Genomic DNA, 25,441 nt, shown 5'->3' with positions numbered 1-25,441 from the left:
ACCCCTAGTGCACCTCGTCTGTTAAATGCGCTCTCCTAAATGATGTGTCATTGATTATGTTTCTATGTACAGTCCATGTTTGGTAGGAAGTATAAAGTTTGGCTTGATGTGGCACGCAGCCTTACTTTAAATCCTTTAATGTCTTACATCCTGTATATTCACTTCTGGGAGGGATACTTTTAAGTAAAAGAGAAATAGTCTGTTGCCTCTGATTCTTGCTGGTCTCTGTTGTGAAGTAAACACAAAACTGTGTTTCCACAGCAACCCGGTCACACTTAACATGTGAAAGAGAAAAGAACAACAATTACCACGAATTCAGACCTTGCATCTAGAGAGCTGTCAGAGACATAGAGTCTTATAAAGTGGCTATCAGAAGAATGAACCAAATGTAGCTCTTTGTTTCAAAAGAGAGAGAAAATGGCTTGTTCCAAAGAGGGGCTGTGCTCTTGTTCTAGACTGAAAGCCCAGAGGAAAGGGAGTCCTTGTCCTATAAAAAAGGGCACTTTGAAAAGCTGCAGGAGGCTTGGTTCAACACCATTATTGTTGCAGCTCTTAGTGTGGTATATTAAGACTTTTTTAACCCAAATTACGTGCTTCATTCCAGTAGGAATAGACCATTTGTTTAGAAAATGGGACTTTTTCACCAGGCCGTTGAAGAGTAAATGTACATTTCCATGCAAATTAAAAACAAAATAAATTTGCAAAAACAAATTCCACTTTATTTTATGACACTGTCCACTAACAAAATGTTACAATCTACTGGTCAGTGTCAAACTCTTTCTCACACTCGTTTAAATATCAATAGCATCCAAAAGTTGTATTGCTCAAAAGTGGCCTTTTTAGAATTAATAGATAGATAACATCAGTTATGTTTCAGTTAAGTATAAAAATGATTGTAGTACACTTGTCTGTAGACTTATCTTAATCCTTGCACTAAACCTAAACACTTCTGATTCCTCTTATTATAATTAGCAGAAATGACAACACTTTTCTCCAGAAAATACCAAGACCATGCTTACTTAGAGAAAGCAGTGTTTGTTTTCAGCGGGTAGATTGACAAAACAGGTGAACTGTTGCCAGAGTTTGGTCATTGATTTACCCCAGTGATAAGAAAACCATTCTACTTTAACTATTTATAAGGTAAACCACCCCCTTAAGATGAGGTCAGACATTCCTTATAAAAGCTTCATGTACAAGGTCAAATGCAGAATGCATTTCTTGTCACAATCAGACTTGGGCTTGAAGAACTTTCACTACTGACACGGTTAGACCCCAAACATGCATGCAAAAACATCTTGTTATGAACGTATCTAATAACCCTAAAATGTAATAACCCATACAACCTCTATGTGGCTCATTAATGAAGGATAATTTTCTTTTGTAAAACCATAAAACATAACAATTGCTTGTACCTGTGAATCACTAAAACAGCTACTACATTATCAGGACGAAAACACTGTTAAAACGTCATTGTTCAGGTTGTACAATCTAAAGGATAGCTGTGAAAATAATGACTAAAGAGTCTAACTGAACTGTTAATTCACTCATCAGCAAATTGAAAGTTCATCAAACCATCCAGAACCCCCCGTAAAACTCTGCATGAGCATGCCAACGATTATACTGAAGGATCTGAAGCGTTCAGAATGTGTGAAAGCAAAACTATAATTTGCCAAAAAGAGTGACCCAGTTGCAATGAGGGCAAAGATTCTGTGGTCAGATGAGACCAAGATAGCATATTAACCAACATTCAAAATGATGTGCAGCAACTCGCCGTTCACACCTCAAAACACCAACGGTGATGTTTGGTGGTGACGCTATGGAGCATATCACTATATGAAAATGGTGAGAAAATCAAAAGTCAGGTTAATAAAATAAGTCCTCCTTAGTGTATTAAAATATAAGGTTTCAGCTCATTATTAAAATTCATATTGGAGGGATATTAGAGCACATATATCAGAATATCCTAAAGAAGACACCTTTCCTTTATGTCAATACTGCTGACATTTCGGTTTGACTTAATAAGCACTTTAATATGAAGACAGCTACAGTAGATGTGAGAGTAAGCAGTGGAACGAAAAAAGAAAAAAGCTTTAAAAAATGAAGGAGGGAATGGATAAGAGTGGCAGTAGATGAGACGTTAAAGAGCAAGCAATGGGAATTGAGAATAGAATGAAACGGAGATTGCTGAAATGAAGTGATATGTTACAGATCATGAGGGAAATTAGACCAGATTTAATAAGTAGTTTATCAAAACAGTGTGAAAATCAGATATGCCGAAACAGAACTGACAGCTGCTAAACAGGGACAATGAAGATAATGGAAATGATTAACTTTATAAAATTTTGTTATCAGTGAAATCTAGTCAAAAGTTTTTGGAAGAGCTTTAAAAAAAATTGCTATGGAGTGAGTATAAAAAAAGTAATGGTATCATTTATAAATGCATTTCAGAAAAAAATGAAGACACTGTCGGTTTCATTTTAAGAGCCACCCAGGATGAGCGGAGCAGTGTAACTGACCATGCATCCCCCTTCAGCCTTTTCAAATGTCAAACACGGCTTTAGCAGATCACATAGTCAATCTGGCCCCTGGCCAGCCCAAAGTCAAGCCACTAAGTTAAGCGTTTGCCAATTAAAATGCAATCTTTTCTTGCGTGTTGTCATCTGTGCATATCAAGTGCAAATTAAGCCCCTGACCCCTTTTGGATTAATCCTCGCAGACTAGGTTAATAGCCCAGAACCATAGGGGTCGTCGTCCGCGCCAGAGCGTGAGGTGAGTGGCGTCATTGTGCGAGTGAGTGATCCCTTAATGGCGTGCCTGCCAAAACCTCAAGGAAGGACTCAGATGCCCCTGCTTTCAGAGTTTGCCCTATCACTGAATGAACTTTCAAAGTGACCTAATTTACTTGACAGTGTTGAAACAATCACATAATCGAATTAAAAAGATGGACTAGGTTATGTTTGTAAGATCTTATCCCTGGGTTGTCTTTCCAATAGTATCAAATGATTACTTCCTGATATCTTGTGAACAAGAGAGCAGAAAGAGCTCCGTTATGTCTGGTGTCCCCACATAAGGCAGGGCAAATGTGACTGGAAGTACACTCAGGCCTGAATATGGTGCCTGATAGCAGGGCTCTATTATCTGGGTGTCACCATTAAAGATACCAGCACTCCAGCCCTGATCTGTCTCAGAAACAGCACAGACAGGCCCCTCAGAGACACGCTACCACTAATGTTTGGAAAATGAGCTTAGCAGCTAAGTCTTAATCAACAGGGCCCTATAAATAATACTCCCATTAGACTGTCACCTAAGCTTGCTAAGAGAGGGATGAATTTGTCATTTTCAAGGTATTAACAACACGGTTCTCTCTTCATTACAGAAGGCTAAAATGTTGACAAATGTAAAAAGCAATTTCGGAACGTCGCTTGTGAAACGGATAGTTCCAGTCCTGGATGCTGATTGGTCACCCAGCAGCTACAACACATATATGACTGTGCAGCATCTGTAAAATTATTGTTCACTTTCAGGGACATTATCTTCTAGCATAAGAATGCCACTTCAAGGCATCATCATTCAAAGACTTAAAATAAGTGTCATCACTTACTCAATCTAATGCTAAATCTCAATTTTTCTTTCTTTTGTAGAGTAAAATAAAATAAAATATAACATTTTTGTTCTTAATATTTTTAGCTTGAAGCAGCAATTTTACGAAAAAAAATAAGGCACTCAATGCTGTGCTGTATTGTGAATTAGTGTTGTTTTCAGCGGCCTGTTTTAATTTTAGTTTTAGTCTAGTATTTGTGTGAAGCTGTCATTTTAGTTGTATTAGTTTTAGTCACGTTCATACTCTTCTTAGTCTGCATTTTAATCTAGTTTTAGTCTACGAAAACTGATGACATTTAGTCTAGTTTTAGTCAATGAAAACTGTATTTTAGTCTCTTTTTAGTAATGCCATTCTATTTAACCCAGTCAATATAGTACAAGTTCCTAGCAGTATAGATTAAACCAAAATTTTCTTTTAGCCAAACCCATTTCAAGCAAGGCTATTATATTATTGTTACCTTATAGACTGAAGAATAAATCCATTCCAGACACGGAAGACTATCTGATTTTAATTTACAACATTTCTTTTACCAATCAAACATGTTATAAGTACACACACATAAATTTAAATAAAAACAATAAATAAAATAAAATAAAATAAACGTAACTGTAAAAAAAATCAGCAAATTTTTCTCCCAAAGATGAACCCCAGCTGGCCGGAACATCGTCCCTTTCTCTGTGTCAAGGCTGATTACTAATTGATGTGTCCACAAACTCGTGCAAACTCATTTCGCGTAGCGGAGTGCACAGCATTTTTTTTACTTTCCAAATAGCTCCGCATCCAAACATGCAGGTGTTCAGGGCTATTCTAGCCGAACATGCACGTCTGTGCCAGTGTTTGAGTGAAACAGAAGCAGTTTAATGTGAAGTTTAAACTCCATCAGGTGCTTTTTGATGGGAAATATATATATATTAGGGGTGTAACGGTTCACAAAATTCACGGTTCGGTTCGATACGATACACTGATGTCACGGTTCGGTTCGGTTCGGTTCGATACGTTTTAGATACAGCAAAATGTAAAAACATCTCAACTTTTCAGAATGCCGCAAGCGCACCGCGGGTCATGTGACAAGAACTAACCAATCAGCTTCATCCTTTCCCGTAACAACGTTGAGAGCTCAGCCAAGATGAAGGATCAGCTGATCATAGTTGTATATGGATTGCAATTTTGAAATAAATTTAGTAGCAGAGCTACTGCAAGCGATTTTTAGAGCTGCAAATCCATTTATCCTTCGCTGAAATTTCCGCGTCTCATGGAGAGAGCACGTCATTGTTGCTTAGCAAAGACAGACGCCTCATGAGCGCTTCTGCCCAAGCGCTTTGGAAAGGAGGAGAAAGACGCGCTTAGCGTTTTCCATGCGTTTTTAGGCACGATATGTGAACGGCCTATAAGGCGCTCGCTCACTCAGCACGCGCTGAAGGCTCGTTGCAAAATGTCGAATGCCTTTAACAGACCAGAAATATAAGATCCTAAAATAACCAACAGGTCTGGTGTTTGGGTTGGATTCCCTGTAAGCTATAGTTTCTAAATGCTGCAGGGATAGTTTGCTGCGTGCATGTTTCTCCTTTTTTTCGTCTTTTCCCAGATAGTACTGACGCATATATCCCAGATATTCCCGCTGGTGTTCTTTTTTTTTTTTTTTTTATTCCCGCTGGTGTACCCTGTCATGTTGCAGATGCGACATACCGTTGTTTTTTTATCCACCACTCTCTTGCCATCACCATTATAGCTTAAAGGGAATCCAAAGTGCACCCAAACACCAGACCTGTTGGTTATTGGAGGATCTTCTCATTTCTAGTCTGTTAAACGCATTGGCTATTTTGCAACGAGCCTTCAGCGCGTACTGAGTGAGCGAGCGCCTGCTGAGTAGCCTAACATAAACATATAAGATGGTGTTTTTTTGTTCTTCGGGAGTGTCAGGGGCGTTGCCTGTTACGTTGTTTGGGTTATTGGGCTACCTTGTTGAACGCATATCATTATATTTCTCTCTCTCTCTTTTTTTTTTTTTTTTTCAAATATAATTAATTACTCCAACGAACTGTTCGGTATACATAATGCGTACCGCGTACCGAACCGAAAGCGTCGTACCGAACAGTTCAATACGAATACGCGTATCGTTACACCCCTAATATATATATATATATATATATATATATTTGCATAGTTTGCCCAAGGCTTCTTATTTGAAGTATGTTTTATTTTAATTTATAAAACAGAATAAGAATTAATTTAGATATTAATTATACACTATTTGCTTACAGTTGTCTTGTGTTTGATGCAAAATACAGCCAATAGTTTAAAATTGTTTTAAGTTTGTACATAAAGAAATGATTAATTAATCAACTCATTCATCACAAGACTTGTACTGGCAAATGACTTCTTCTCACCGGTTTTAGAGGACAATTACTCCTCATCGCTCCCCTGAGGTTTCAAATAATAGTACAACGACGAACATTGAGACCTGATGCAGCCCTTTAAAGAGAGACACAGGAAACAAAAAATACTGCAAAATAATAATAAATGTTATATAAGCACCTTGTTATAATGTTATAACAGCATATTAGAATGATTTCTGAAGGATCTTGTGACACTGAAGACTACTAAAATGTACTTTTGCCATGAAAGAAATAAATTACATTTTAATATATACCTATAGAAAATTATTGTTTTAAAGGTAATTTTACACTTTACAATACTGTTAAACATTTTACAATATTACTGTTTGTACTGTATTTTTAATCAAATAAATACAGACCTGAAAAAAATAAGAATAATAAAATAAAACACCTAACCTTTGAACGGTAGAATAGCTGCTAAAAGAATTTTAAATGCCAGAAAGCCAAATTTAGCATAATGAAGTTGCACATCAATGATGATCAAGCCCAATGATGGTCGATCTACATGCTACAAACAAATCACAGACTGGTTTTCCTGAAAAACGGATTTAAGGATTTAAATTTCTCTTGTCAAAGCCAATTTTACATCTGTGCTGCTGAAAGTGTAAGCATGTTTTAAATCATTCCATCACAATCAATTTAGTCTAATCAAATCTAAAGAGTTTATTTTAATAGACAGACTTAAGGGATTTGGACCCAAGCATTCCTCGCCATCTCTCACTTCTCGCACTGTTGCTTTTCTTTCTTTCCGCCACTCTCCCTCCATCCTCACATCAGCAGGAGGAGGATAATTGATCAATCACGCTAATTGAACAGTCTGGCCAGCTAGCTCACAGAAGCAGATGTGCCAATTTGCATTCATTAAGGCAGAGTCGGGTCTTAATCACCGCATGAGCTTTGATTGACAGCACAAACAATTCAATGCAAAGCTCCCAACAAAACAGTAAAGCAGCTATAAAAATAAATGCAATTATCTTGTAAAGAGTGCATATTTACAGAAAAGAAAAAAAAAACTTCACTAGCCTACAGAGGCGTTGTAGCACTCGTACCAAAGTGCTCGGATAAAATGACGATTGATTTAATAGCTTTGGCTACATAGCTGACATAACACAGAGTTGTGTGTTGTGTGGTGGATTTCCCAAAAATCCCCAGACCCAATGACATCAGCCATCCCCTTGTGCCACCCTGCCTTCAACCAGAGTAATGAATAAAAGTCCCTTATCAAAAATATCTCCCTCCCCCAGTCCCACAGCATAGCCTCATTTCCTTCCTCTCCTCCCCAGACACCGGCTCCTTACTACATCCACATCCAGAGCCAATAGAAACTGTAAGCGAGCTCTTGTTACAAGCTCAAGAGCTTCTGTACGAACATGAATATGCATAGAATAGCTAATACAGTTGCGCGGCTGTTTGGAGATGCTCATATGCCGAATGCAGCTTCAAAGGTTCAGATGAAAGGCAGAGTGACTGCTTTTTGTCCCGTGCTTGTGGTAAAACAATGGTGTTATTCACACGGAACAAAACAGGAATCTCATGGAGAACCGACAGAAGAAGGGCTGACATTTGGGAATGGTCAAGATTTACATATCCTGCGATTCTCGAGTATGTCTTTGCCAGGAAATAATTCTCAAAAGATGTCTCGAGACCAGTTACAAAGACCATTTTCTAAAATTCTGTGAAAATTATTTTTACCTCATATGCACTTTCTGTCATCCTTTAGTATTTTGAATAATGACAGAATTTATTTTTGCTTATATGCAAAAGTATGCTTATTCCATTTTAGCATGAAAATGTATCAACTTAAAAACAATATGCTTGCTTTGTTGAAATATTCCACTTGTAATACCAGTCTTCTGTACTGGTCTGTACCTTTGAATATTTCTTTAGGAGAGAAAAAAAAGCATTTGTTTTTTAAAACCACACACAACAATGCAAACATCTTATGAAGGCCCAAAAACATTTGCCTGAATCATTCCCTGATTTGCTTACTATTTGAACCAGGTAAATTACACCTCAGACAACAACAAACCAAGTATTGCAAATGGTCAGCCAGCCGTTCACAACAACAGACACACCGGTTCGGTTATTTGCAACATGGTGACAGCGGTGGAAAAAAGTCACACATGTAAATCTAACCAAAGCAAACATATGCCATATGAATACAAGTCTGCAGCTTCCACACTTTACCCAGCATTCAATAGAACGGCTGTCAGCTGGGACTGCTAATGTGTTCAAACCATGATAATTTGGGCTAATGAGAATGGACTGATATCAGCACGGCTGAGTAATACTGTCGAGAGCATCAAACAGAGGCGAGGGGGTAAAAGGGACAAATGGACGCCACATATCTGCTGTGAACTTGATATCTGATTTCAAGGAATCCTATGTGCACACTGAGCGGCCTGTATTCAGAATACCAGCATAGAGCTACCAAGATTTCATTACCTCCAGTTGGAGAGGAACAAGAGGAAGGATGATTTAATTATTTTAATTACCTGCAGCAGCTTTTTCATTTGGAGCACAAACAGAATTCAATTAGAAAAAAACTGGAACTATCAAGACTTTCTTTGGACGGGACAATTGTAAAGACTGTACTTTTGCTCATTCGTAATATTGTCTTTGTCTGTCTACCATTTTATTAATTGAAATTGACTTACAGTAAGAGGAAATTCCATAACAAATCAAATTCAAAGGAATTAAAGGAATGTATTTATACAAGTTAAGCTCAATTTTTTCAGCTCGTCCATTAGTTTGTCAAAACAAGCAATGTCACATGTGCACTTATACTTTTACCCTGCACCAGTATTAACATTATAAAGAGTTTTGAAAGTATACACAAGGCTTAAACGTTACGCATGTTAACCTGAGATTAGTGTCATAAAAGCCATTTTCATGTAAAGTAAATAAAAACTAAAAATTTCCCATACGTAAAAAGATATCAGAAAATTATTTATTCACCTGTAAGCCAATTATTATTTTCAAGATATGAGTGTCCATGGAGTTTATGGGAAACAGCTTTTCCATAAGCGCCACCTGCTGTCAGTGAGTGGATTTACAGAGACTTACATTTACGTTCAGCCTGTGAGCAGTTTCTGTCTGGACAAAAACTGACAAAATTTGCATGTCCTGCTGTAAATTTTGACCGGTTGATGAAAAACATGCTTATGTCGATTCTTCACATTTAAACAATTCAGATGAGTTATCTAGATTTTTTTATGGAGCAGATAAAATACATATAATCATTTTTTTATCAATTATCATTTTGACTTTACCCTTTTCATTATTTAAAGGCTGAAATGTGAGGTTTAGCTTAGTTTGAACATTTACATTAAACATTTGTACATGCTATTAAACTATTGTCGGTCATGTTGTCATTTAAAATCCAGACATCATTGTTAATGTTATCATTTTAGTGATTATGCCAACAGAAAGTCATTTTATTGGCTGTTTGTTGATTTTTTTATATATAAAACTTGAAGTGATTTATGTGTTGGTACTTTTTGAACATCTTCAGCACATTTTAATAATACCATGTGATAATACTGATAACCGTGTTCATTTTGGTCTCTATAATCGTAATTTTAAAAAATTTTTACCGTCACATCCCTACTAAAGACCGCATTTTAAGTATTATAAAATGATTGCTTTTAACAATTTTAAGTGAGAATTAGATTACCAAAAACTGAAATGATCATGCACAATTTAGGATTCAATATTAAAAAACTCGAGCCCAACGGAAAGTGGTTTCTTTTTTTTTTTTTGTAAACTGAAGAATCCAAATGATCGTCTGTGCTAACAGCATGTCTCAGATTGCGTCGATAGAGCTTAACTTGTTTTGAACCCAGAACATCCCTTTACCCTTTTTTCTATTAGAAAAAGAAACACATTGAATATGGCTTAAAAATCATCAATATCCTAACTTATGCTTTCACAAAAGGTCAGAGAACTTTGAGGGTCTTCGAAAAGTGAAATGTGTTGGGCTGTGCTTTTATCCACAATCTCTAGACTAAGGTCCATCATACATGAAAAGTCCTTTCAACTCCACTTCCTTTCACATTCTCCGAGCAATGCAAAAGGTGAGAACAAGGACAAAGTGTACTAGTGGAGACGCAATACTGTGGAACACCAGTGGTCCTTAAAGACCCCCGCGAGCCACTGAATGGACATGCTGTAACCTCTGAGGAAACGCTCCATCAATCCTGCGCTGCTACTCAGTAAATAAAAGGGCTTGCTTCAGACCCACAGCCTTTGGAAAGGGAGACACAGATGGGATCGCGGCCACTTTTAATCAGACAGAGAAGTGGACAGGATCCACAAAGGGAGATTTCACGCAACGCTTCTCCTGTCGCCTAGAGCGTTATTGAAGTTGAACCATGGTGTGGCAGACGCGCGCACACACCAAAAACACACATGCACACACTTCTTTTTGCTCAGGCGTGGTGATCTCGGTCTAGCGCTCCGGTACCGACTGCGGTCCAGACTTGAGACAAAGTCCATAGCCCTGAGCCTGGTCGTCACACTGTGCCCCGCTCACACATCCATCTGTGGAAAGCAATACATCTGTTCCTCTGACCACACAAGGCCAGGCCTTTTGCTGCAGATGGTGATGGCAAGTAGGAATGTGACTTTTGATTTGGTTTCTCACATGGAACAGGAATTTATGCTGTTCAATGAAAAAGCAGCAAAGTATGCATTTGTTCTACAGGGTGGAAAAAGGACAAATGAGTAAAAAAAATGTTGATTGTTTGTGTGGCATTTATCACTTTAACACAATCTTTTTATTTAGATAAGTGCCTCCATGTGAAACACATTTCACCAGAAGAAAGGGCAACAGGAAATGGAAATGAGAGGTTTAGAGAATGGTGTATCGATTCTTTAAATAATTGTTTAACTTTTCACCTTTTTATGAGAAGCTTTTGCATAGCAAAAACCTAAAAGTAAAGGTTCAAATAACACTGGATCTGTTAGAAGGCAGTTTCTATAAAGCTGGACAAACAGTCAGAAAGTTATTTCAGAATCGATACAAGGACAAAACGGATGAAATGACAATGCATAAAATGACACCTGTAAGAATGAAAGCACCACTATTTAGTCAAAACAGTCGAAACAAAGTCTTGATTCTCTAGAAAAATCTACAGAACCACCTTTTATAGCCTGTAAAATTAGGGATGTACCCCTATACAAAAGAATAATGATAAAGGAATAATGAGGATTATGTCTCAAACCGTTCATGAACGGGGCAGTTTGCTGAGCAAGACATGAGGCAACAGCATGCAGTAGAGCTTACAGAGACCCATTAAAAATGTATTAGCCTTTTATTAGCATTCTCTAAAAACACACATGGCATGAGTAGACTCGTAGCTTTAGCTTCATCATGTTGATGTGGTAAATGCTTTTAGAAACACAATTGTTTATACATTTAAATAAATAAATATATATATTTTTTATTTTTGGAATATCATTTGTGTCTCCATGCCAAAAATGGGGGGTGATAGAGAAGGGGTTAAAATTCAGGCTAATACTGATATTGAAGTCAATATTTTTTATTTTATTTTATGTCCAATAACTAATTATTGTAGCATTTAAAATGATTAAACTGTCTGAACATTATGTACGCAGTATGCAAGATCTATATATAATTTTCTAAATTTGCTATTGACAGTTTTAAAGGGATATTTCACCCAAAAAAGGAAAATTCTAGCATTAATTACGTTCCAACCCCGAAGACAAATTAAGATATTTTTGATGCATTCTGAGAGCTCTCTGACTCTCCCATAGACAGCAATGTAATTAACATAATCAACATCCAGAAACATAACAAGGAGGCAAATTAATTTTACATCATTGGTTCAACTGTAATTTTACGCATTACACAGATTCTTATTTTTTTATTTATCAAAGTGTAAATAAATGTAGAAAATGTATCCGCATGATGCAGCTGACACAGAACAGCACAGGCTGTTTGTGATCATTAGATACTCTCCAAAATGGTGCTAGGGTGGCGCGGAAGAAATTAATTGTTGAATAAAGTAGTTATTTATTTATTTATTTATTTTTTGCATAGAAAAAGTATTCTCATAGCTTCGTAAAATTATGGTTGAACCCCTGATGTCACATTAATTATTTTACCGATCTCCTTGCTACGTTTCTGGACTTTGATTGTGCTAATTACATTGCTGTATATGGAAGGCTCAGAGAGCTCCCATAATGTATCAAATATATCTTAATTTGTGTTCAGAAGATGAATGGAAGTCTTACAGGTTTGGAATGATATGAGGGTGAGTAATCAAATAAAGCAGCAACCTTAACAAATCAATTTTGATAAATCTGTTTTAAAATGAAAAGTTTTGACTAATTTACCACAACTGAACTAAACAGGAGCAGAAATTGAGTACCTATATTGCAAAAAGCATTGTCTAGATGGCCACAGAGTGGTCTGACTTTTCTTAAAAGGGCTTTTGGTTACTTCCTGCATGTACATGCTGTTTGATTAATAATATCACTATATGGTATCCTCTTTCAGAATGCAACACTGTACAATATGAGAACACAGGCCTGTGTTTTTATGGATAAAATCAATATTGCTGGATACTGATATCCTTTGGCTATATCAGTATACTTTATAACTCCTGCACAGATCTTTACATGTGTCTCGATGGAGTCCTTCTGCTTTCAACCAGAATCAAAGTCAACAGAAATTCTGATGGAAGTCCAAGGCAGATATCTCCGCTCCTGGTTTCTCCAGCACTAGCCGGGCAGGAAAAGAGAGTGGAGGCTTCACTAGTTTATTTCTGCTCTGCTTATTTACGACTGAATCAAGGCCACAGAAAGAGAGCTGGCTGTGGGCGATCTCTACAGCTATGAGTAGATGCTGGCCCACTGAGCAGGGACAAGGCTGCTTTGTTGGGGTCCTTCATGCAATGGGTCAGGCTTCTCCACAGCGGCCGGAGGGCCAACGTGGGAAAAGCGGCATCTTGCAACCAGCCTGCATTCCACATCACTAAGCATCAGAAAGAAATCTGCTGACGCCTGATTCTGTGCATGTACAGTACATGTCTCTGCATGTGTTTGTTATTGTCCTACAAGACACTTACAGGATTTAACTAACCCTTTTTCACTTTAAAAAGACATTGAGAGGCAATCCACAACAGCAAAGAGGCTCTCTTTAGTGCTGTATGAGGATGTTTTGCAACATTGAACATTGCGATTTCCCATTCTTTAAAATCACAGAGGGAAAGACATGAAGCCACTGAGAGGGGGCACAGCATTCCCTTTAAAAGCTGTTGTAAAGAGGTAAAGCTGACATGGGGTGGCTGTTACATAAGGGGAGAGTGTGGCCATTCATTTTTAATGTAGGTGAGGGCCCTCTCTGTGCAGGGAAGAGAGCAGATGGGCTGCTGATGGAGAGCTCAGGCCTCATGGATGGCTCTGTGCATTCTTCTGCATCTCTGCCATGCAGGCAATTCACCAGCAGTGTCATCAGCATGAATAAAAGATAACTCGGCTGACTTCTTTTATACAGTTTCAGACTTTTTTTTTTTTTAAGTAAAAGATTTTAAAGGGGTACTTCACCCAAAAATCTCAGCCTCATGTCGTTCTTGTGTGAATTTCTTTCTTCTGCTGAACACCGTAAAATGTAAGTCAGTGGAGTCCAATATTATATGGACATAAAAAGAAAGACATTTTTCAGAATATCTTATTTTGTGCTCTACAGAAGAGAGAAAATTATTTTACTTAAAAAAAACTGCATAATAAGGATTTTTTTTAATTGCATTACAATTTTACTTTACACTAGAACATATCTAATGCATGAGAATGAATAATATATAAGTACCATGCAGACAACTGAGAATATCTGAAAGCATACAAAAATATTTATACATCATAAGCCAATTTGTATGTATACTTGATAAAACCATTCTGTCCATGTTATAGATGCCACACTGACATTTTTTATTTATATTTAGTAAGGGATTGAGAACTGAATGAATAAAATTATTTCTAAAATGACATCAGAGAGAGGTTTTGAATGCATTCTTGTTCTTTGCTCACTGATTTTCTTGACCTATAAAACTGGAACGCTGCTTTGATGGATGAGGACAGTGCGTGCATGGCAAATCCTGCTTCCTGTGCACTGAACACTACAGTAGCATGGTTTTGGTTTGCACAGCATTCATTTGGCCAGCTGGGATGGCTTTATGATGAGCAAACAATTTTACGAATTGTATAAACAGAAATTTTTACACACTCATTAATTGAGGCAAACATGAATGGTGGACAAAAAAAGGATGTTCTGTGCCATGTGCCCAGTAACATGATCTATACCCCTTTGTCAGTTGCGGTGCTTAAGTACGACTGGACTTATCAGCGGCTGCAGACGTCCTGAACCCTATCTAAGCACGGATGAGAAGGAAACTGTTATACTCTGTCCAGACATCAGTTTGTCCCCTATGCCACTATGGGACACACGTGCTGAATATTTGTGCATAGATAATTTCTGAACTTCAACCTAAAACTGACTGCTGAACTAGATATTGATAAAAGGCTAAATATTTTGAGGCAATTACAGTCTCATTTTTTGAGTCTCAAACTGTGAAACAAATAGATTGACCCCAAAAAGTATTTGGACTTTGCACATTATATAATAAAATATCACCCCATGCGATTAACTTATGTCATACATTAAAAAACATAATAAAATAAAATCATATTGGGTCAAAAGTAAAGCAAAAGTTGTTAAAAAACGTAAAAAATCCAAATGTATTTGAAGGGATCTCTTGGTTTGATGTTGTGTTACCGAATTCAATAAGTCAAACATTTTAAAATGTCAATGTCTAAAATTGTCCAATTACTTTTTGTGGCCATAGTACATCTGAAATTGCACTACAGTAAATGGAAACATCATGAAATCATTAAAGATGGTTTGTTACAGGAATGAGAAGTAGGCCACACTCACCTCTACAATGTCAGAGTTGGTTCTGCTCTCGTGGGGTTCGTTGTATTCTGTGTACTTAAGTAGGACTTTGTCCATGTCAGTGCTGGCATACTGAAAGAGTTTGTTCGAGCTGTTGAATATGATCAGAGCAATCTCACAGTCACACAAAACGCTGAGCTCATAAGCTTTCTTCATCAAACCAAACTTCCGTTTTGTGAAGGTAACCTGTGGAAAAAATACAGAGAAAATAAGAATGCTCAGTAAAATGTTAACACATATACACCCCAAAATTTGCATTCTTATTAGTATATAGAAAGTCAATCAAGATTATCTCGAGAATACAGAGGAAAATACCATACTGTTGTAGTTCATTAGCCCAACAATTAATACCAATAAAAAAGGAAATCTCATAAACGTTCCATGTTCACAACAATTTACACTTAAATAAAAATTATTTTCTATGTTTTGCCACAAATACTGTCAGTTGAAACAGCCTTTGTGGCAAAACATAGAAAATAATTTTAATTAAAACAAATAATAATGAAACATACAATTCAGGAACTTTATTATACTATATTATGTATTACTATACATTTTCTTGTCATCTGGAATTTAACAAAGCTTAAATAAAAAATAAATAACTAAATAAATAAAGGTAATACATATGTTACGGTCTATAAATTATTTATTTGCCAAATGACAGTAATATTCTGTAAATCTGTGCCAGGATGGAATTTGGTTGAGCAGACATATAATAGCTATAACTCCTACTCTCTCTTGTCATGAATCGTCATTACTGTTCCGCATTCTCATTGGTTTGTTGGAATGTGGTAAATCCACGCACAAGAAAAGCTGTCCATGATTTGTTCACAAGTGGAAAAATGCGCTGTTGCTACTAGATCTCAATCATCAAAAATCATAGTGTACTTGATGCATAACTAACATGACTAAATCATATGAAAAAATAAATAAAATCACTGTATATTTTCCTGAATCAAGTTCACTCAAAATTTAGCTTCTTATGTTTTGGCCTAGACTAAGCATGCTGAAGGTATACGTTTTTTGGCAACATGCTTGACCAAACCAATTAAAGTGAAAATATTAATATTAAATTAAAGTGGAATATATTTGCAGGGATGCGTAGCACTACTTGGCTAAAGAATACACACCTTATTTATTCAGTAATATTGTTAAAAAAAGGGACCAATCGAAGTCATTGTTTGATAGGAACACAGGACATCCCTTTAATAGAAAGCTAACAAATACTGAAAATATAACTTTAAAATCACAGATCAAAATAATTGTGGTGGCGACCCTTACAATGGTTTTGGACTGTCTTTCGGGATCTGATAAAGTCTAATTGTTTTAGTGGTGTCCATCTATCCTGGGCCATGTTACTGTGAGATAATGAGTCAAGCAGACAGCAGAGCTGCCACACTGATGTCATGGCAGGTCAGACAGAAGGTCAGCGTGAGGAGCGCAACAGAGGCTCCACAGCCTGTGCAATCAGCCCATTAGGGAGACAGCGGGCTCCATCAGTCCTGCCTGCATCCTCTGACAGCCTCTTCCTGCAGGGCCATCGCTGAAACATGAGCCGGCTTATATGATTCTGCAGGTCGCACATACACGCCCATAACTATCTGACTTTTCTAGAGATGACCAGTCATTATGCACCAAGCTATACAGTGAGCCAAGCCAAGCATGTGTCCTATTATCCACGAGAAGCTCATTCAGGATCCTTCAAAAGCCTGAAAATGAATTATACATTTGCTCAGCTCTCATGTTTAACAAGTGTTGAACAGCGGAGATAGCAGCAGATTTACTTGCATAATACAGAAGCGTCAGAACGACATCATGGATGAGCATATGAACACTCAAGATGAGCAGGATGTGTCGTGCACATGGCAAAACTTACAGAGATGGCATGTAAAGCTGTGCCTAGGGCGAAAAGAAGTTGGAGAGCGTGCGCATGCGAGGGAGAGGGGGAGAGAGAGAGAGAGCTGTATGATTACTTCCGCCAATTTCACTGACCTACAAAGCAGAGCTGAGCAGATGAGCTGGCTTTGTTCAACTTTAATTGGTCACAGCTTGCAGAAACCCTCAATTCAAATGGTGCAATACAATATAATCCAATGAGCACCACACTATCTCTGAATCCATACTGTTTTCGGTCCAACTGTATGTTACATGTTCTGCATTACAGGTAATTACAATGCTTAATTGTGTTTTCAGAAGAACAAAACATTTGAGAACATGATTTAACCAATTAATGCATAAAAAGGCAGCTATATGATGTTATTATGAGGTAATCAAAAAATAACAAGAATTAGAATTAGAACACAGGGTAAAACATATTGTATATAGGCCTACAGATATATAACTGTTCAAAAGAAGAAAAAAAGTATTTCATTTGTATGCTAAATAAAAAATCAGGAATATGTTAAATACAGTAATACTGTGAAATATTATTGCAATTTACAATAACTGTTTTCTATTTCACAATATTTTAAACTGTAGTTTATCTCCGTGATGAATTTTCAGCATTCATTACTCCAGTCTTCAGTGTCACATTATTCTTCAGAAATCAATTAAATATCCCAACTTCGTGCTAGAGGAACATTTCTTATCATCAATGTTGAAAACAGCTGAATAATACATAAAAGCTGAATAAATAAATGCTGTATAATATTTCTATGGACACTCTGATAAATTTTATTCAAAATTATCAAATAAATAGAAAGTTTAAAGAACAGCATTTATTTGAAACATACATACATATGCAATACGTATGCATGCATATGTATATTTACACATATACTGTATAGTGTACAGTATACAAGCATGCCACACTTCACAAGACTGCTCTTGCTGCTTAAAATTCCATGACAGCTACTGTTGGACAAAATCAAATCTGCACAGGACAAATGTTATGTTGATGCACATTCGTCCAAATCCATTCAACCTCCAATGACATGAGGCAATGACACACAGCAGCTTTCATTATCAATAAACGGAAAGTGAACGGAGTGTGCTGGCGAAGCAGGACTGTATACCTGAGCAGTCCAGGGAGAACAGTAAGTTAAGCTCAGGCAGACAGCAGTGTGAATTCCCAGAGCCACAGAGAGCTGCTCCCTCCCAACTGTCATTAAGACTCCGCTTGCCTCTATTGCAGAGCAAACACAAGGCAAAGCAGCCTCCAAAATCTCTCTGGACAGACCTTTTCCAAGTATATCATGATTAAATGCTCCTTCATACCAAAAATGGCAGATTTAATTGTGCAACTTAATAGTGGAAAAAGAGATGGGAACCATAGTCCAAATAGGTGGCATAGTTCAGGTTGAAGTTGACCTCTGAGGCAGCAGAAGAAAATGTCACCTTTAGTATAGTCTGTGTGGTGACATTGTTCCACTCCATTTCTGTTCAGGGCACTTGCTTGCTGACCCAGAGTAATGATTTATTCCAGCTGCAGTGCAGAGCAGTGTCATACGTGTATAGATACACATAAAATATTCACATTCAAACAAGAGCTTTTAACTTCATAACTTATCATGAAAAGAGCAATTATACTCTTCTCAGCTTTGGGCAGCACAATACACGTCTGTGACTGCAGTAATGACAAATGCAGTTGTCATCTGTATGATAAGTACAGTGTACCAGCCACAGTATAAGAATGCCACAAATAAGCACTCTAGATTCAACCAGGGCTTTTGGGTGAGTCTCTAAACAACACCCCTAGTCTATCGGGTCACTGCTGAGCCAGTGAAAAGCCAAAGAGATATCTCTGGTCACTAGGGCTTTTTTTCCCACTAGCTTACAGAGAAACACACTCACACAGCAGTTGGGCTAGGGTGTGACTGATTTCAGACTTTTTGTGTTCCAGTTCTACATAACTGTATTATACTGACCTAGTTATTGTCATATGTGTTAAGGCTGGACAATTAACTGAAATTAATTAATTTGTCTGCAGTTTTCACTGAAAGAAACACTTGTGGTTTAACATTTGAAACATACTGTATACTGTGTATTTTTTATTATTATTAACATGATATTCTTTTTTTCTTAACTATTTTATAATATATTGGTGAGAATATCCATTCCACAAACAGATCTCGGGAGCACTTCAACATGGGGGGGGGGGGGCAATATGACCAAAATCTTATATCACGGTATGACTAATTTTATATCATGATAAGTATATACTTTATATCACGATATAGTTATTTATTATTTTTAAAAAAGGTTATGGAATTAAATTAAAATAATCTTTGATATCTTGACAAGTTACAAAAGTGATTTGGTCAGGAGCAGTGAGAGATTTTCTCTCACTGTTGTTTGATTAATATTAATGGCAGACAGGAGGAATATTGGACAGCTTCCCTTTTAAGACCGAAGTCCAGATCCAATATACAGTTGCATATGCATTTTCTTTTTCAGCTGTTTACTCTCTCTCAAGACCTAAATCAATGCGTTTATGAGGATACTTGCAAAGATGGGGATTCTGACACATTTAAGTGGGTTTATGTAATTGTTCCAAGCCAATAAAGCAGCAAAAAAAATTGCGCTGTGTTGTTTGTTTGCTGTTTCAACAGGATACGAGACAACAGACTTTTTATTTCATCCATCTGATATATATCATCATATCGCACAGCCCAACTTCAACACAGCACCCAAACTAAAGTGTAAGGAAGTGATGCTATGAGTCATGTTTTGTGCTCCAAACTTCTCTTTGTTCCCTCTAACTTGTGGCAGTCTTTGATAAGGTCATTCTATCCCAGCCATCCAGTAATTATATTAGCATTTCTCATCTAATTGTACAGCAGGAATAAAAACGCTGACCTTTTCACAACTTTTTCAGCATATCAGGTAGAGGCTGGGCTACTCATTCTGCTCTGCCATCGTCTCTTTCAAGTTTTATCTCTTACTTTTCTCACTATGTCCTCTTTTTGCTGCCAGCGCACTGGGCCGACTCGTATACCACTGGGCATTGTGGCTTCTAAGAATTTCAAGATACCAGTGAATCAAAGCAAATGAGGATGTGTGTGAGTAAAAATAAACCCTTGCTCCCATAAATGAGGAAATGGGCAATATGTGTGGGTGAAAAGTGTTGCAATGCATTTACGCATTTACTTGACCAGAATCTTAAGGAATTCCTTGTTGTGGGTTGTGGTGAAACAAACTAGATCATGAGGAAATGCACCCACGTAGATGAAGCGTATGCGAATATGTTTACATCTGTATGTGTTTGTTTCACCTCAGAAAAATGACAAGGTCTGGTTTGTCAGTCAAAGACTCCATCACAGGCTGTCCTTAGGGAAAGGAGTCAACAGGAAAAACAAGCCATGTTGGCCTGTATTGTGCTCTGTTATTGGAGATGATGCCTCTTATATCGAATCGGAGCGTGGTAAGGGACCAGGGGTGACATATTATTCAAAGCAGCAAGTCAGCTTCAACGGTCTTGATAACAAATGGCAGGAGGTCTATGAAGTCCAGAGAAAGTCTCTACCATAGCACCAGCTGGCAGAGTGACCCAAGCCCCCTGGCTCCTGCTTCCCAGCAAAGAGCACTCAGGCTTGGGAGACAGGCAGCGGTCCCTCCCTCCTGTCCGGCTGGATCAGCTTTCACAGGACGCAGAGGAAGCCCTGGGTCCACAGTTCACTGCTGGGTTCTGAGCATTCGAGTACCCAAAGGGCAGAGCCAGCCAGCTGGGACTGTGCCAGTTGACCTTGTAATTAGACTGATTTCTATGCATTTATCTCTCACCCCCATTCACGACATGAACTTCACCTGTGATAATTGGCCTCTTACACTCTGTTCAAAGTCAGCTATCAAAGCAATTAAGGCAAAACAAGCCAGAAAAAAAACGGTTCATATTTTCAAAGGTACTTGAATGCAATGTGATTCCATAATCCAGTGAGATGCCTATAAAGACAGAATTGTAAAGCATCGTTCAAGCAAAAGCTATTCCTAAATGTATGGAACCTAATTACGCTGCTGTCTCAAATACATTTGGGGAAAAATTCTAAGCAAAATTGTTTTCATCAAGAAGGCAAACACAGAAAGTGTCTATAACCAGCAAGGTAAAATATATTTATAATCATAATTAAATGACACATCCAACAGATTTATAATTGATTGATTTAATTGACAGATTTATCAAATAAAATCAATGATGTTATACAAAACGTTTATTATAAATGTATATTCTTATTATAAACAAATATATAGTGAATCTATTAATAAATAAATAACCACTCGGAACAGATCTCGTTTAGTTTCTTGAATGAATAATGAGGCCAACAGACTTGACAGGATAAGAAATCATTAAAGGGACAATAAGTAACTTTTTAGGTATTTTATTATCTAAAATCAATATTTTTATTCATAAATATGCCCTCAATGGTGTACAAATACCTATGCCAATGTTTAAACTAATCCTCGTAAATGAAGAATTTATTATCTTTATATACATGGGACGGGTAGGTCGACGGAGGCTTCCATGTGGTTCCGCCATCTTGCAAAACTATAATAGCAGAGAGGGACAAAAAGTACTAAGCCAACGCGTTTCCACAACGCGTTTTCGGTCAGAGCCAGAAACGCAGGTGCAGAGCAGTGAGAGGCGCTTGAAACTGCACCGGCAAGTTTAAAAGTCTGGATTGCATTCTTATTATGGACCATACATATGCCGCGCCACAGGAGAAGAAAACATCGTCGCCAAAACAGTCAAAAATAGAACGTAAAAGGAAACGTGACCGTAGATTACAGAAAACAAGAGTTAATGTCGGGGAAGCTTTTTCTAGGTGGAAAGAGCTAATGCTGGATAAAGATTTCAAAAGAGACGCTGAAGTGGCCAGTTTTCTTCTCGACAGGTAAGTCAGTGTTACAATCTATATTACAATATTTTTTTTATATCTAACAATGCACATTATTCAGAAAATATAACGAATAAAGAAGACATAACTACTAATTACAATATTTCATGTTTTCCACAGTCAGTAATTCATACTGTAACATTCGTTTGTTTATGGTCATGTTGCAGTTTGTTTGAAATAACACACCTGTTCACCTGAAGGAAAACTCGACGAAGTGCTATTAGAAGACATCCCGTCAAAGCTTTTTGGTACATATCGCCTAACGTAGATGCAACGCGCATTTGAAAAAGCGAGGCGCTGGAGAGCAAAATTAGTTTGAATGCAAAATACAATTTCACCACTAGATGGGAGTAATTCCTACTTAGTGTCCCTTTAATCAGATTATTTCGGATATAACGATCATCTGCATTACTAAAATATAACTCTGTTGTTGATATTCCTCCACCACTATGAATAACTGAAGGGAGGTGGGTGGAGTTTTCATCGTTCAGAGCGTTTCATTGTTGTTGTCATCAAACATGAATTACAGACAGAAAACCACCCACATTATTTCCCATTACAAACCTACAGTACAGCTATACTCTAATGCAGTTTAACCAAAAACAAAACTCCCTTTGCTTCAAATAATCAATTTTAGCTGAAATTACAGCCTATCAATTGAGGACGCCCAATATTGGAAAGGACACGTTAAGTGAACACCATCTTGTTTTTTTTTTTTTTTGTTTTTTTTTCTATTGAAACCTTTTTTTTCACTCCCAGGTTTCTAAACCATGTTTTCATCATTAAAGAATAATGGTGTTCTCTCAGAACCTTTTAGAGACAGAGAAGAAGAGGAGTCTGATAAAATGGAAGGATGTGCATCACTTTTTTCCAGCAAAAAATAAATAAATAAATAAAAGGGATGAAAAAGAGCTCACTCCTGAACATGTGATGTGCGGAAGCAAAAGTAAGCCAAAGCAAGGGCGGGCGACACTCCACCCAGCAGTGAAATCATCAAACTTTTAATGACTTGGGTAATTACCCCTAGTGAGCCTGCTTAATGGCGTACGGCGGACGTCGTTAGGCACAGAGGTCCAAACGCACACACTGGCACACAAACGCAGCTTTGTGAGAGCATGTCGACTGTATGGAAACAAAGCCAAAAGGTACCTGACGGAATCTCATGTGACAATTTTTCTCTCTCAGCTTAACAAGGAGTTTTCCTGTGTGTGCGTTAGCAGAACTCTTCCCTCGAGTATTTACACTAGCGTTCACGATAATACTTTCCATCCTCTGTGAATCAAAGAGCTGTCACAACACAATCAGAGCTACAATCGAGTAATGCTGTTTCCACACTGACAGGCAGCACTCATTAGGGTCTTTTGAGACCATCACCGTAATTATACGTTTTCTACTAGGGGAGTAATTCAAAAGCATGTTACTACCGCTATCACATGAGACAGGTGTGTGACATCATCAGGACAAATAATTACAGGTTTGAAGAGCCTTAGAGGAAATCAGAGCTTATACCGAGTGGACGAGGGACAGGTGGAGAGCGAGAAGGAGTGGGGATACAGGATCATTCTGTCCTCCTGCGCTATTATGGCAGTTGTTCCCCTTACACAGCTTTGCAATTAGCATGTCAGCCTGAGCTGTTCAGTGAAACTCACCAAATCTACTCCTCTTCTTCTTCTCCTTTCACTGTCATTCCTTCCTCTTCCTAAGGCTGCACTTAACAGGGTTTTTGGTGAAAACTCCAGAAGGACAGGGCTGCATGCATGACAGGACCTCCAGCTCCTCCATATTTCATAAAGTGTGAGCGCGCTGCCGAGTGAGAGCTGAGACGCTCGGTCTTCATTCTCATAAAATAATGCATTCAGTTCTCTTTCTTCCACTGATGGGACTCAATCAATGCTTCAATCGACATTTGTTGTGTATTCAGACTTTTTCCTGGTGAGTTTCCTGGTGAATCAATCGAAGAGCTGGATCCAATGCTCACCAAGATCTTCCAAACCCTTCCAAGGTGAATAACATTGCAAGATGCGTGTACAATGAACATCCCGTGGCTTGCCTCTGAACCTATTGTTTTGACAGATACTGCAATTGTGGACCTCTCAACCCCCGCTACGCTCTCCTAAATAAATCCTGATAGGTCAACAGGCTTTCCAGAGCCCATCTCATAATGATACAAGACACCCCTGCTGAAGCTGTGCTGCGTGCAGTACTGCCACTGTATTTAATTAGGCCACTTAAGGCATTCTATCATTCTATTGCAATGAATAAAGATAGCTCCCAGCACAGGCGTGCAGATAAGGATTTTAATTGTCTTCTTTCAGTGTGCCCAGTATGCTAATGGCCATCTCCCCAGGGTGAGGAGAGCACCCTAAAGCGAGCAGAAGACTGGGTTCACACTAGCAAAGGGGGAAGCACTTTGTGGGAATGCACGCAAAAGCTTGAATAAACGGCTTACATCTTTCTCCATTTGTCTCCAAAAACTCTCTGGTGAGCAAGTCGACCACACTCACGGCTGAGCCTGTGCGCCACTGATAACCGCTCTCTCCAGTAAGTGCCGTGAAATTTGGATTCTGATGGACAAGAGTGCTATTAATTACTGTGTGGTGTATTGTCTCTCGTGCTTGGGTTTATATGGTAATAACAATGGAGAAAAGAAAAGGTGTTATTGTGATATGTTTAAAGTTTATGAGCCACAGCAAGTATGAATTTTTAAAGGGATCAAATAAAAATAATTTACACCCCACTGTGTCCTTCCAAACATGTTTATTTTAAATTTTTTCAGTGGAACACAAAAAATATCCTAACGTTGCAACACAAGAAAAAAAGGTATTCACAACGAGTAACAACGGATTCCATTTTAAAAATGATTCTATTTCTGCACCTCAATTTGGATGAACTGTCCAATTAAAGGGTTAGTTTACCCAAATAGCAAAATTATGTAATTAATAACTTACCCTCATGTTGTTCCAAACCCGTAAGACCTCCGTTTATCTTTGGAACACAGTTTAAGATATTTTAGATTTAATCTGAGAGCTCTCAGTCCCTCCAATGAAGCTGTGTGTACGGTCTACTGTCCATGTCCAGAAAGGTGAGAAAAACATCATCAAAGTAGTCCATGTGACATCAGAGGGTCAGTTAGAATTTTTTGAAGCATCGAAAATACATTTTGGTCCAAAAATAGCAAAAACTATGACTTTATTCAGCATTGTCTTCTCTTCCGTGTCTGTTGTGAGAGAGAGTTCAAAACAAAGCAGTTTGTGATATCTGGTTCGCAAACTAATCATTCGATGTAACCGGATCTTTTCGAACCATTTCACCAAAACGGACTGAATCGTTTAAAACGGTTCACATCTCCAATAAGCATTAATCCACAAATGACTTAAGCTGTTAACTTTTTTAATGTGGCTGAGACTTCCTCTGAGTTAAAACAAACCAATATCCCGGAGTAATTCATTTACTCAAACAGTACTGACTGAACTGCTGTGCAGAGAGAGCTGAAGATGAACGACTCGTTCATGAGTCAAGAACCGGTTGCATCGGTTTTCAGATCACCAGTACTTCTTTCGGACAGTTTGATTCAATAAACCGGTTGAAGAAAATGGTTCGCCGGTTCTTTTGCACTCGACGTAATGGCGTCATTGGCGAT

The 25,441-nt window shown here is 37.8% G+C and overlaps 1 protein-coding gene across 18 annotated transcripts in view; it reads right to left on the bottom strand.

The window, feature by feature from the left end:
- LOC127977042 (myocyte-specific enhancer factor 2A-like) overlaps window positions 1–25,441 on the bottom strand; it is a 97,343-nt gene that overhangs the window by 34,668 nt on the left and 37,234 nt on the right. For all 18 annotated transcript variants that reach the window (XM_052581700.1, XM_052581705.1, XM_052581707.1 and 15 more), the window contains one exon: window positions 14,954–15,157. In XM_052581700.1, coding sequence (XP_052437660.1) covers window positions 14,954–15,157 — 204 coding nt within the window. The remainder of the gene's footprint in view (window positions 1–14,953; window positions 15,158–25,441) is intronic.

Source organism: Carassius gibelio, chromosome B18, assembly GCF_023724105.1.
Source record: "Carassius gibelio isolate Cgi1373 ecotype wild population from Czech Republic chromosome B18, carGib1.2-hapl.c, whole genome shotgun sequence".
NCBI classification, from domain to species: domain Eukaryota; kingdom Metazoa; phylum Chordata; class Actinopteri; order Cypriniformes; family Cyprinidae; genus Carassius; species Carassius gibelio.
Note: the sequence above shows the minus strand (reverse complement) of the source record. Positions and strands in the feature narration are given on the sequence as shown.